We start from the raw sequence: 14,535 nt of genomic DNA on the forward strand, positions 1-14,535 counted from the left end.
TAAGTAAGTCTTTTTTTGGCTAACTTGATGACTGCATATTCATACAAAAAAAAAAAAACATTCAGTTTCCTTATTGAAGTGATCTTTAAACCAATTTAAAATAAGGTTAAAATTGAAAGGTGTTCCTTACAGCTTCTGATTAAAAATCTTAAGTAGGCAAAAGGGGGGCTGTTTCTTTAAAAAAAAAAATCAAATAAAGGTTACACAATTCAGTAATGGTCTTAAAAACCTATAAAGAATTCTTACTTTGGCTACTTAAGAAAAATATTTTTACCCAGAAGCATGTGGGAAAGATTAATGACATCCAAAGATTTAGAAGTGAAAGTTAAAAGTTAATCATCGGAGCTACTGCTACGATTTAAACAGGAGTGGCCATATTGGATTTGGAGATGAGAGTTGGTAGAAAATCTCCAAATTTCTCACTTAGGAAGAGACTTCCTGTTTATTTATTTGACGTCTTTGAGAAAAACGAATGGTTAATAGAGCTGTTTCTTTAAAATCAACACGGATTTTGTCTTTCAAATCCTACTTTATTCTCTTTAAACCTGTTAGGGAGTATTTGGAAAAAGTGCTTTTTATTAAAGTGGTACATCTTGTTGTAGATCTCATAACTAAATAAAAAAAAATTACCAAAAGTGAGTAAAAATGCACTCAGCTAATTACATGAGTTTTATACAAAAAATGACCTTTTTTCATGTCTACTTGCGCCATAGCAGTAACCATAAGTGGCCAAATCCCTTCAACAAGGAAAGCATCCCCTCAGTATGATGCTACCAATACTATGCTTCATAATGGGGTCAAGTCTGGTTCTTCCAAGACCAAGATTACAAGACTGGACACCCTGCAAGACCAAGACAGGACTCACCAAGATCAGTGGCAAACAAAAAGTACAATTTAAAGCAAAAAAATGAAATAAACCAGATTAAATGTTCAACTAAAACTACTTATTGGTATTTAAATCATCATAAACTGATTATTTATTGAATGCAACCACACACTGATAGACAATTTCTATATTGAATTTACCAGTTTAGCTTCCATGTCATATGAATTGTTTAAAAAAAGACTGTAAAAATTAATAAACATCGTGTTCGGTTAATGTTAAGTTTTTTATGCAAATCAATTTTTGCATTTCAACAATAATGTCATAACTTATTGGACTACATCAACCCAAATAGGCTGTTTTTCCAAGCATCACATGACACAAACTAATCTGGTGCTACATTACAGGAGTTCACTGTAACAATAGTTTTTTTTTTTTTTACTTCAGATTGCAGCCTGCAGCTATGCTCTCATTACTTTTTTTTCTTTTGCTTTTTTACACATTCAGTTTAATTGATTATTTTGTTTTGTGTGTTTTTTCATTAAATCGTGTTTGATTTTAAAATAAACTACAGGGTCTCAAACCAGCCTCTATCCAATTTTTAAAGGCCGAACAATACGTGATCGAGCTCAAGATCAAGGCATCACATTCAGAGGCCGAGACCAAAAAATAAAAAATAAAAAGTCTGAAGCCAAGACGGGTCTTGATCCCTCTATTCCTGCTGGGGATGGTGCATTTGTGGTGACATGTGGTAGTTTGTTTTACACTTAACATAAATTTGGTTTTGGTCTCATCTAACCCCTGTCCTATGCATCAGTATTTTCAACAAAAAAAGTTCTGATCCTATTAATTTGAGCTTAAATTACACAAAGGTGAGCTCTAAAACTAATTACCCCAGCAAGAAATTAAATCTGCTGGATTTGATCAAAATGACTCGTACAGGACTGTGCCACATTTATTGATAACCAGCCCCTTTATCTGCAGCTACTCTGTCGACACTGACATTAAAATCTGAGCTTTCAGACATGAACAGCAGCGTTTGATCAGTGACCATCTTGCAGCTGCACCAGAACAAACGTGCACATGTGGCCCTGCAGACTCCCACGGTCAGTACAAGGGCGCCACCGCCCTGAGAGTGGGCGATGTCCTCTTAGAGAGGCCAGGGTGCCAACACAATGAGGTCCTTATTCCCTCCACTGTGGGCGTTGACATTCGGCTTTAGCGCTGTTTACACACAAAACTTCAAACCAAGAGGTCAAGCTTGGAGTCTGTGATCTAACACTAGAAGCTGTGTACACCAGGCCTGGACAGAGCGGAATGCTGACTGGAATTAACCAAATTATTATCATCAGTCAGAAAATTCATAAAACAAGAGAAGCTATCCATTTGCATTAATCTGGCTTTACAAACAAACCAACCACGGTTACCTCAACTCCCATTTGCCCTGATAAGGAAATAGTTAAGTACGATACAAGGAGTGAGATGATAGAAACTATAAATATGATAGTGTAGTGGTTGAGATAAATACAAAAATAAGTGGGTCACTAATGCAACTTTATCAGAAGTAAAGTCGCTCTGACATATGCTTAAAAGATTTCACACGCTATCAGGTGTTTCTGAACAAAATGTTTTTGATCTGGCACTGAAAGTCTGCTTATTCTTATTTGTATTTCTTTATCTAATAATTTTGCATGTGCGATTTTGTGTGCTCAAGGCAGCTAATGTAAAGAGCGTGGCGGGTCTGATTGCCTTGAAGAGTCAGATTAAATTTATTCTGCAAAAAGCAAGCAAGTAAAATTCCCCTTTAATTGTTTGAATGGCTTCACCGACTTAAAAGCACAACATTATGTTTAGCCAAAGATGTTGCACAGCATACATGATTTAACACAGCTACACATGCAATATAGAGTTGCTAAATTTATGAAAAATTTCAAGAGAAACTTCATCAGTTGTTTATTTTAGTTCATTTGAAACAGTTTCAATTGATAAAACCCACTAATTGAACAAACGAGTACGAACGCTTCTCTGTCCAGAAAAAAGTGCATTAAACAACGCTGAGGATATAGTCTTTAAGGAGGCCTTCCTGCTGCACTGATTTTTCCTTCAGCTCAGACAATCTGCATAGATCGGCACCACAGTCAGAATCAGGTAAATAAAATAATGAAACAGTCTCTTATGAATAAGTACCTGCAGCATCAGATGAGGGAGGGGTGGTGTAGTGGTTAGGGCATTGCGTTTGTGTCCCAGAGGTCCTGAGTTCAAGCCCCACTCCCAAAAACTGCCACTCCAGGTCCCTGAGCAAAGACCCATAACCCCATCCTGCCCACCTTGTATCAAACAATGGCAGCCCACTGCTCCCCAAGGGGATGGGTTAAATGCAGAGAGTTCATTTTGTTGCTTTGTGCTTCTGACAGTGTAATGACTATAAAGTTGACTTCTATTCTAATCTAGATGTGTGACATGCTAACATGGATGCAGCTCTATACACGCTGGGTTTGCTCCAGGGAAAATGAATTTTTCAGAAGCTTCCCGATGGAAAACTCAACAAGCTCAGTGGATAGCCACATGCTGTCAGCCCATCAGCGTGGTTGAAGATGATGGGCTTGATCTCATTCTCCAGGCGGCCACATGTGACCCATCTTACAAACTGCCAGTATGAGAAGAATAAATGACCAGCACGCCATCTGTTTATAACGATAACTACCTCGGCGTTACTATACACCTCATCTATGCCAGCTTGGAACTTCACTCCTTCGCTTTAGGTAGGCTATGTTATGTGATTCTAAATTTCATTTCACCATGAAACCACGAATGGTTACAACATTATGTTTGCTTCTTGATGATTGCTTAAAGGAATAGTACACCCAAAACATGATTAGCCTTCATTTTCTACTCACCCCCAAGCTGAACAACACTCTGGAGTACTTTTTTGATATCTCAAATGTATCTGGAGATCTGGGAGGCTTCTTGCTGTCTGCTGACATTCAAATAATGGAGGTCTGTGGCGCCCGGGGCAGAAAGGTCCATAAAAGTCCACAAAAAACGTGTCAATATTCCTCCATACTGCTCGTCCAATGTATTCCAAGTGTCCTGAGTGGGTAGCATCCAGAATTTACTCGAAACAAAGTCATTTAGAATGTTTTTAGAGCATAAACAGTAGTGTATAGGATTTCCTGAAAGCGCGCACATGCGCGTTCATGACGCTACGGAAGCCGGCAGACCAAACCAGCGCATTCAGCTCGGCAAAGAACTCATGCTCTTCCTCAACACTGAAGTCCTCAGACATTTTTCTTTCGTTGTTTCTTTCTTTGCACAGGTAAACAGCAAATTTCTTCTTCTACGCTTGCATTATTGGCACAGCAGACGCTGAATGCGCACTTTCATCTGGTTTGGTCTGCCGGCTTCCGTAGACTCGTGAACGCGCTTTCAGGAAATCCTATACACTACTGTTTATGCTCTAAAAACATTCTAAACGACTTCGTTTCGAGTAAATTCTGGATGCTACCCACTCAGGACACTTGGAATACATTGGATGAGCAGTATGGAGGAATATTGACACGTTTTTTGTGGACTTTTATGGACCCTTCTGCCTCGGGCACCATAGACCTCCATTATTTGAATGTCAGCAGACAGCAAGAAGCCTCCCAGATCTCCAGATGCATTTGAGATATCAAAAAAGTACTCCAGAGTGTTGTTCAGCATGGGGGTGAGTAGAAAATAAAGGCTAATCATGTTTTGGGTGTACTATTCCTTTAAGGGGAATGTGGCTGAAGTGGGACGCTTATTGAAAATGTAGCTACGGTGGTATTTATTTAGGCTATTTCATTTCTAAAACTAGAGTTTCATATCATACATTTTTAAAAACCTCGGATCTTCACATCACAAGACACAATCTAAACACAGATTTTAGTATTATCCTCAAACGCTGTTGCCCCAAAGTCAGATTTTTGGAGAAACTATATGGTTAAAGTAGGACTTCTATATATGGAAGTGGGACACTATTTTCTGCAGCAAAAACACAGTAACGCATGAGCAAATAAAATATTTATAACTGTCAAAATCTTAAGTAAGAAGATGAAATTACATGTGATTTTGCAAAAGTAACAAAAAAGTAAACCTGTTATTTTAAATTGTGGATGTAGCACACACATATCATGAATGCCCTTGGTAGAATTCAATCTAGATTAATTCCAAGATTACAGTAACGTTAATATGGATTAAAAAGATGAATGTATATATATATATATATATATATATATATATATATATATATATATATATACATATATACACACATACATATACACACATATACATATACATACATATATATATAAATATATATACATACATATATACGCACACATACACACATATATATACACACATATATATATATACACACATATATATATATATCATCTAGAAGTTCTGAGTTCAAGCCACTCTGGGTCCCTGAGCAAAAACAAGAAGGAAGAAAGAAAATAAACCTGTAAGAGTCTGCAAAGTGAATCTCAAATAAACACTCCAAAGCTTGGGCTGACTTTCAAAACAGGGAGCATTGTTTATCAGGATGGAGACTGCAGAAAATAAGTCAGAGGCCGGACTAGGTGAGGGTACCTGCTGTAAAAACAGTTATCTATACAGCAGATCGGATAACTTCAGGCTAGACACCGGCTGGGAGAGAAGCTGACATCAAGGTTGGTGAGAGAAAGAAAAAACAAACAAGAAAGGGGAATGTTTGGGAGGGTGGGAGAGGCCCTGAGGAGCTGAGAGGAGGCAGATCTCTGGGATCTCTCTGAATCGGTATGATTTAACATCTGCCATCTCTCACAAAACTGAATTACTAAACATTTCTCTTATCAAAACTTATAGTAAGGACGTAACAGAAATAGATTCTGGTGTTTGTTTGAAAGAAAAGATAAAAGGCATAGAAAATCAACCAGTAGGTGATAAATTAAAAACATCCCATCCAACAAGGCTACTGCTACTCCATAAACACATGATAATCAATTCAATGGAATCAGGCAGCAGCTCTATCTCAGCCTCTGGTTATCTGAAAAAAATCAGAGCAGTTTACAAAAAGTATAGATGGGATTTTAGCTCCAGCCTGCGTCAGTGAAGATAGGGAAAGTGGAACAAACTGATCGCCTACACTCGTCAAAATCAGTCAGAGAACATTTACAGAAAATTAATCAACTTAAAATATGACCAGCCGAAATTCATGTTCACCTACATGCAAATCTCTTACCTTCTAATGCCTGTTTGGTCTTAGCTTTCTTCAGTCGTGCAAACACCATTTAAACAGCTTCCATTGGTTACTTTTTGGCCTAAAAAGAATTCTTGGACCCGAATTAGAAATGTTGTCATCAAATACTTATTAGTTTACTGATAAGAATACTCTAAACAATGTGGATTCTTTGAAACTATTTCTAAAAGAATAATTGTATTTACATTTTACTACTTTGTCTCCCTGATATATAAAGCCAGTAAAGAAGCAACTGTTGGAATTGACTTTTTAACGTAGAAAATAGAAAGTGTCACGGTTTTGGTTCTGTTAAGTTTTCCTTTGAGTATTCGGTTTCACTTTGATCCATTTTTTTTTTTTTTTTTTGGTTTAATTCCTATTTTGTTGTGTTTTCTGAATATATTTGAGTTCTTAGGTATTTATTGGTGGCCCTCTGTTGCCCTCTTTTGTTGGTCTCCTTTTCCCTAGCTCCTTCTAGAATCCTCTGTTCACACCTGCTCCCAATCAGCTCATTAGTCAAGTCTTTGTTCAGGCTCCCATATATATTCTTCCTGTGCAGTTCCTTAGTGCTGGTTCCTCGATTTTTCCTGGCCCCCCATGTGAGTTTTCCCATAAAGTTGTCTGGTTTTTGGTTCCATGTATTTGTACTTAGATTTTTGGCCTCATTTATTCAATAAAATCCTCAAGAACTCACCTCTGCCTCCTCGCCTCTGCATTTGGGTCCTCAAAGCCTTAACCAAACCCTGACAGAAAGTACCCCGGGTTTTTGTGTGACTACTTGGTCCTTTCAAACAGAATGTAATGCTGAGACAGCTTATGTTAACGGCCTGTTATTATATGTATATATATGTAGATTATTATATACTCATCAAAGTTTCCTCCTAAATGGAAGAATATTTGGATCACGCAGTAGAAGGATTCCCCAATAAATTATAGCTCATAAGATTTGGATAAATATATAAAGAAGATCCAAAACCTGCATGTCATCAATCAATAAAAAATATGAGGGTTGGTAAGAGAGGACATATAAACTGGATAAAAAAAAAGAAGAAAATTCAATTGTGTGCATTTGATCATGAGTTTTGACCTGTTGTAATAGTTGGAACATTTAAACAATGGGTTTTAAAAGAAGTAAATTTTTTACTTACTAATAATGGAAAGATTTTATAAGGTTAAAGACATATTATCACTTTAATAACTGGGGTTTTTCAGATATCTTCAACTCCAGAACCTTTTTCAACAAAATATCATTACTAAAATAGATATTAATGACCCAAATATTGAATATCTCTTAGAAGGTTTATGAAAATAACTTGGTGAAATGTGCAAAAGGTAAATTGTAGAAAGGAAAAAGCCTCATTCCACCACATATATCTAAGAGAAATGGGAGGATGAAGGAACCCAGTTAATTTCATGAATGGATGTGTATCTTTGGCGGGTCTGGTGAGTTTCTTTTTTTATATATCACACCTTGACAAAAGAAGCAATTTGGTGCAGGTACAGCATGTTTTCTGGAAATGGCGAAAGAAAGTCTTTCTGCCTTCAGCTTCATTGTCTACTATTTCCCTGGAAAACTTGACTTTTTATTCACTTTAAAACCCTCAAACTAAAGAGCCTTATTCCAAGATAAGATGCAACCAGATTTCTAAGCAGAAATTAGACTGGAAATAGTCTATTTTTACAGTTTATCCTTTGTTTTCTTCTCTGTGTCTAAAAGGCAATTATTCAGTTATTTTTCCATTGCATTCGCATTCGTCTAACAGCTATGGGATAAAATGACTCATCAAATGGTGTTTTTTTTCTTTGAGGTAGCCAAGAAGCCTCTGTATCACTAAATGCGCTCAGTTAAAAACCGATTCTGCTTGATGAAGAAATTACATAAAGAAATCAGTTTTCGTCGTCCAAAATCCTACCGACCAGGATGGGAATAGTCTAAAAACATCAGCTTCTAGTCTTCTGGGTGATGCATTTACCAACAGTGCACATCTAGAGACCATTAGTGGTATAAGTTCACACAAGGTATTTTATATCTCTTGCTCCATCTCTCTTTTTAACCAGGCTATCCTATTCTGCCTTCCCATGCTGCAGATATGAAAATATAAGGTTGTTGTTTTTTTATATATTAGGCAAGACAAGTCAAGGGAAATTTAACTTATTTAAGACTTTTTTTGCTTATTTTAGCTCAGAGGTGTAGGGTTGTAAGAAGCAGAGAAAAACACACCCCACAGCATGATGTTGCTACCACTGTGTTTCTGACCGGATCACATTCTTACACAGGTTTCCTGTTTCATCTGAATGACTTGTTGAAGTATTTAGACAGTTTTCTTTAGTACTGCACCATTTGCAAAGCGTACAATTAGTAGATGTTCTGCTAACAGCAGAATGTTAATTAAGTAAACATCTGACCTGTAATCTGTGGTCCTTGGTTCATAGTGTAATACAGGTACCCACAGATGGGCTATGTTATATATATATATAAATAATATATAATAATGTTACATTCATTAAAACGTTAAATACTTCAATGTTTGTAGCTGCAGAAAAGAAAGAATAATAGAAAGTTAAAGGGCTATAAATAATATTGGAAGGCACTGAGAAAATAAGACGATCAACATGCACAGTGTGGTCCAAACTATATCTGAGAGAAGCTTTTAAATACATTATGTACAGGGGTGGAGATAGATGGGGGGCCACCCTCAGCCAATTGCAGGCCACCTCTACCATTTTTCCCCCCTAATAATCATATATTATGATTATATTCAAAATATTTTAATTTTCCATATATTACTTACTATTTTTTTTTATATATTCATAATTACTTGATAGCAAAAACACTGTGGTTAATCATGCACATCAATGTGCTAACATTAAAGATGATAGGTACAGAATTCCTGCTCTTTTCAGAACTAGATTTTGTGTTTTATGGGGTAAAGAGAAAATTGTGCCTCTGCATTCATCTAGGAGTCTTTAGTGAAATCATAGATAAATGACTATTTTAATAAAAATGTATTAAATAATCAATTTATGTTGATATTAGTACTTATAAATATCAATTTTATGCAGGATGATTATTGATAAAAGTAGGTAAGCAATGACAATGGAAAAGATGTTCGCCCCAGAACTCAAACCTGAAAGAATTGTATCCTCTATACCTTTTATGTAAAAAGCATGGATGTTTAAATATATGCATCTTTTTGTTAGCAAAGGCTGTGGGAAAGTAAAGTTTGTCTTTATTTAAAAAATATGGATGTTTTTTTCATTAATTTTCCTGTTGGAAAATTGTAGATCAGAGGTCACGGATTAACGGAGCGTGGTCCGGATCCACCCGCTGGCTAATCCGGACCCAACCTGATTTAAAACATTTATAAATTACCACATGTTGTCCAATGACAGCGTCTAAACGTCACTTGTGATGCTTCTCCTGTTACCCTGAAATCCCATATCCTCCGTCACCACCCCGCCGCGCTCCTGCGCAAAGTACAGCCTATAGCCTCCGCTGTTCCTTCCGTCTTGCTACGTTCCGACTTCCTCTGAGCTCGAGGAGCACATGCACAATATTATTTACTAAATCCTTAGGAGCAAAACATGCAGAAATTAACGCTTAATTTAATATGACATATTAAAATAATCCCCATCAGCATCCAGCATATGTGTGGTTTCTGATGGAAATGAGAAATCTGCTTCCTGGTCTGTTGAAGGACCAATAGTTTGCATCCAATCTTTTAATGAACGGTGTTAGTTTTTTGAATTTATAAGAATTATGCTCTAATTTGTAGTTATTACCGTTCTGTTGTTACTATATTTTAATTTGACAAACCGGATCTTCTCGCCGTTCTTTTTCCTGTTTGGTGCGATTGCAATAGCGAATCTTGACCTGGTCGGACCAGAGCGGAGCCTGAACTTTTAGAGCATGTTTGGCTCAACCTGCTGCTGTGAAGCTGGATTCTCCACCATGAACAGAATCAACAATAAATATGGTAGAGATGTCCCGATCCAGGTTTTTGCACTTCCGATCCAATACCGATATTGTTTTTGGACTTCCGATCCGATACCGATACTGGCCGATACCAGCCTATCCGAGCATGTACACTATATTGCCAAAAGTATTTGCTCACCCATCCAAATTATTGGAATCAGGTGTTCCAATCACTTCCATGGCCACAGGTGTATAAATTCAAGCACCTAGGCATGCAGACTGTTTTTACAAACATTTGTGAAAGAATGGGTCGCTCTCAGGAGCTCAGTGAATTCCAGCGTGGAACTGTGATAGGATGCCACCTGTGCAACAAATCCAGTCGTGAAATTTCCTCGCTCCTAAATATTCCACAGTCAACTGTCAGCTGTATTATAAGAAAATGGAAGTGTTTGGGAACGACAGCAACTCAGCCATGAAGAGGTAGGCCACGTAAACTGACGGAGCGGGGTCAGCGGATGCTGACGCGCATAGTGCGAAGAGGTCGCCAACTTTCTGCAGAGTCAATCACTACAGACCTCCAAACTTCATGTGGCCTTCAGATTAGCTCAAGAACAGTGCGCAGAGAGCTTCATGGAATGGGTTTCCATGGTCGAGCAGCTGCATCCAAGCCATACATCACCAAGTGCAATGCAAAGCGTCGGATGCGGTGGTGTAAAGCACGCCGCCACTGGACTCTAGAGCAGTGGAGACGCGTTCTCTGGAGTGACGAATCGCGCTTCTCCATCTGGCAATCTGATGGACGGGTCTGGGTTTGGCGGTTGCCAGGAGAACGGTACTTGTCTGACTGCATTGTGCCAAGTGTAAAGTTTGGTGGAGGGGGGATTATGGTGTGAGGTTGTTTTTCAGGAGCTGGGCTTGGCCCCTTAGTTCCAGTGAAAGGAACTCTGAATGCTTCAGCATACCAAGACATTTTGGACAATTCCATGCTCCCAACTTTGTGGGAACAGTTTGGAGCTGGCCCCTTCCTCTTCCAACATGACTGTGCACCAGTGCACAAAGCAAGGTCCATAAAGACATGGATGACAGAGTCTGGTGTGGATGAACTTGACTGGCCTGCACAGAGTCCTGACCTCAACCCGATAGAACACCTTTGGGATGAATTAGAGCGGAGACTGAGAGCCAGGCCTTCTCGTCCAACATCAGTGTGCGACCTCACAAATGCGCTTCTGGAAGAATGGTCAAAAATTCCCATAAACACACTCCTAAACCTTGTGGACAGCCTTCCCAGAAGAGTTGAAGCTGTTCTAGCTGCAAAGGGTGGACCGACGTCATATTGAACCCTATGGATTAGGAACGGGATGTCACTTAAGCTCATATGTGAGTCAAGGCAGGTGAGCAAATACTTTTGGCAATATAGTGTATTTAAGTTTAACTTAAAGTATTTAGCCTTAGTTGTAAGACTCATGTTGAAAAGGGTTTTAGTACTCTTGATAACATCTAGCCAGCTGAATTAGGGGAGATTGAATTAAACACAATGCTTGGTAACAACAAACTCACCTGTTTATTAAGAGATAAACACAAACTGGACAAAATTATGAATAGCAACCTAATATTGCACAGTGAGCAGTAAAACCGTAAACAGTTAAAGGTGCTATATTACTGTAAGTTTTAATAAAAATGCAAAACAGACAGGAGTGGAAAATAGTCTATTAACTTAGAATCAGGACTCTACTCTTGAAAAAAGACACTGTTAAAAAAAATCTGTGCAAATAATAGTTAAACAAAAATGCCTTATACTCCCCAATGTCCTCCACACCTAGTCTCCATCTACACATCGTGCAGGATAAACATTTTCCCCGCTATCTTGCAATTCACCTGTTTTAATGGTTAGGCCGGGAGACAAACCCAAAAAGACCTGTGGGTGTGTTGAAGGTGTTCTGGAAAATACGGACCGGATTCGGGGAACACTGGCGCAAAATAGTGGAATGGATTGTTTCAAACGGCGAAACTGGAAAATACGGACCAGATTTTTTTTTTTTTTAAACTGGATCGGCAGTCTGGATCGGCATTTTTACATTCTTTGCCGATACACATTTTTTTGCCAATATCGGCGTCCGATCCGATACATGGATCGGATCGGGACAAGCCTAAAATATGGATCCAGGCTCAAAATGAGCACCTTGATATGCGCTTGAGAATGGATTTGTCTCCATTCAAACCAGGTTTAAAGCTTTGCAGGGCAGCCTAAAGCCCACTGTTCTCATTAAGCCAGAAAAAAGAAAGAAAAAATAACAAATGGTCAGTTCAGGTGTTTTTAAAAATATGTGAAACAGGAAATTGTCTATATACTAAACTGAAAGATTGTTTTTCTCTACTTCAAAAATCACTTTAGATTTTAAATTGGGAAAAAATCTTTTTATGTTTTTTTATTTAAAAATTCAATATATAAGATGAATGCATAATGCTAATTTTATTTAGTAGTGTTAAATTCTGTTTCTGTTTACTGATTATGATTAAAAATGTCTCTGGACCTTTACTGTTTTTTTTTTGTTTTTTTTTATCTTAATTGTTTACCCCTGGTGTAGATTGACCCTGAGGTTCTGGTGCCTATCCATTTTGGCCACCCTTATAAAAATGTTCTAGCTACGCCTCTGATGATGCAGAACTTGTGACTTTAAGTCATAACAAACTAAATCAATATACAGAAAACTTTAATTAAAAAATGTCCCCTTCACCTTTTTTTACATTGTCCCAAAAAAACAAAAGCAGATTTATGCTGTAACTGATTGCTCATACCAATAAAGTTTATAAGCTTGTTTTAAGTTATTTAAACTAATCACATCCTCCTTATGTGAAAATAACAGTTTGATGATATTTCTGCTTGATGAGGAGGAAATGATCTGATCCCTGTGGGGTTGCTTACATTGCTGGTGCTGTTTTGCAGCGCTGCCTCCACTCCACGGAGATCCGTGCATGTCCGCTCATTCAGCCCAGCGCTGCGCCTCGTCAGCTCCCTCCTCTCCAAGCTATGTGGCTCCCCAGCATCCCCGGCCTCTTCACGCAGCCTCCTGACACGGGACAAGCCGTCTCCCTCCTGCAGATGTCTGCCCAGCGCGGACGAAAACAACCCGAAGACCAAAATCCTGCAGATCATGATGATTACGAAACAAAAAGTTGCAGCGCGCAGCCTGAGAAGCTGAGAAAACTCTGCCGTCCCACCGCTTGGCTTCACATGTCCCCCCAAAGCGTTCTCAATAACGGCCCATTTGCCGCAGCACGGGATTGGTCAAACCCAGAACAAGCTGAAATTTGATTGGACGAGAGCTCTGCCGGGGAGGTGGCTTACTTTGGGAGTTAGCCTGCCCCCTGGTGGAAAGCCCGCAAACAGCCAGGAGGACAATCCATTAAAGGAGGATTTATTCTGTGAATCTGCTTGTTGTTCCAAGAAGCTTTAAGAGGCCAAAAGAAATGGCCTTACACAAGTTGATTGTTTTCATTGCTAAACAGCCGAGTAAATGAAAAAAAAAAAAAGGTTTACGAGTCCTCGGAAAACATAGCAGTGGCAATGAAAGAGAGAGATATTTTTATGTAATAATTCATCCACATAAAGGAACAGTGATGATGTAAGCAAACCACTCATTCCTGTTTTTGCTGTGTAATGACAAAGATAATTTGTTTTAAACTCAGTGTCAGCGAAAGAGAACAATTTTGATTAACAATATCTTTAAAATTACCCTACTGAGCACAACAGCCTATTTACTTTTTTACTTTGCAAAGGATAAGGTCAAATAAACTGTTAAAAATAATTTAAGAGGCACTTTAGATTTGCAAGAAAAAGGGTCCCTGTCCAATAAAGAACTTTAGTGTCACTATTTTTAGTCATCAGCTATTTTTGCATATTTATTTTTGCTGAACCTAACCTTTAATTTTTGCACCATGACTTTAAACTGGTTTTCCTTTTCTTCTACACTGTTTATATTCTGATCACTGCTGCACTTTATAAATGGTGATGGTGATTTCAATTGTAAGTTGTAAGCATCAAAATTTTGTTTTGTATACGCTCTGTTTAAACAAAATGACCAAGTTTGTTTAAGTCTGTTTTTTGTTTCACGTACCAAAAATACGTAGTTAGTAGTTTTGTAACTGAATTACCAACATATGTAATGCTGTAGCACACATTACAGTGGGAATGTTCAGCTCGTTAAACTGTACATTACTTTGACCTTTTTTTCTTATGGGAACATTTTAGGGAGGCTTCAGACACAAGCATTTTAACTGCAAAAGAGGAAGAGACTCACTATAAATCAGAACCGATCTGCAAAGAGTACTGATCCTGAGGCAGCTGGACACCTTTAACTGTTAAAAACACCTTTCTGGTCTATATTTGGTAGAATATGCAGCTTCGATTCATATGATAGTGATGTACTCATACCTGAAACATCCTCTAAATATTTGAGCAGTTATTAAGCTGACTAGATCAGCAAACTTTAAAACTTGTGATTTTATAGTGTGTGGTAATAATTTGTCTTATTTATAATTCTAAATATT

General features: G+C 38.0%; 1 protein-coding gene across 1 annotated transcript in view; it reads right to left on the reverse strand.

The window, feature by feature from the left end:
- Window positions 1–13,250, reverse strand: part of LOC119791816 (sortilin-like) — a 39,824-nt gene extending 26,574 nt beyond the window's left edge. The window contains exon 1 of the mRNA XM_038298136.1: window positions 12,911–13,250. Within this exon, the coding sequence (XP_038154064.1) occupies window positions 12,911–13,141 (231 nt within the window). The 5' untranslated portion in view covers window positions 13,142–13,250. The remainder of the gene's footprint in view (window positions 1–12,910) is intronic.
- Window positions 13,251–14,535: the final 1,285 nt, after the last annotated feature.

Source organism: Cyprinodon tularosa, unplaced genomic scaffold (genome assembly GCF_016077235.1).
Source record: "Cyprinodon tularosa strain WSP-4 unplaced genomic scaffold, ASM1607723v1 ctg40, whole genome shotgun sequence".
Taxonomy (NCBI): Eukaryota; Metazoa; Chordata; class Actinopteri; order Cyprinodontiformes; family Cyprinodontidae; genus Cyprinodon; species Cyprinodon tularosa.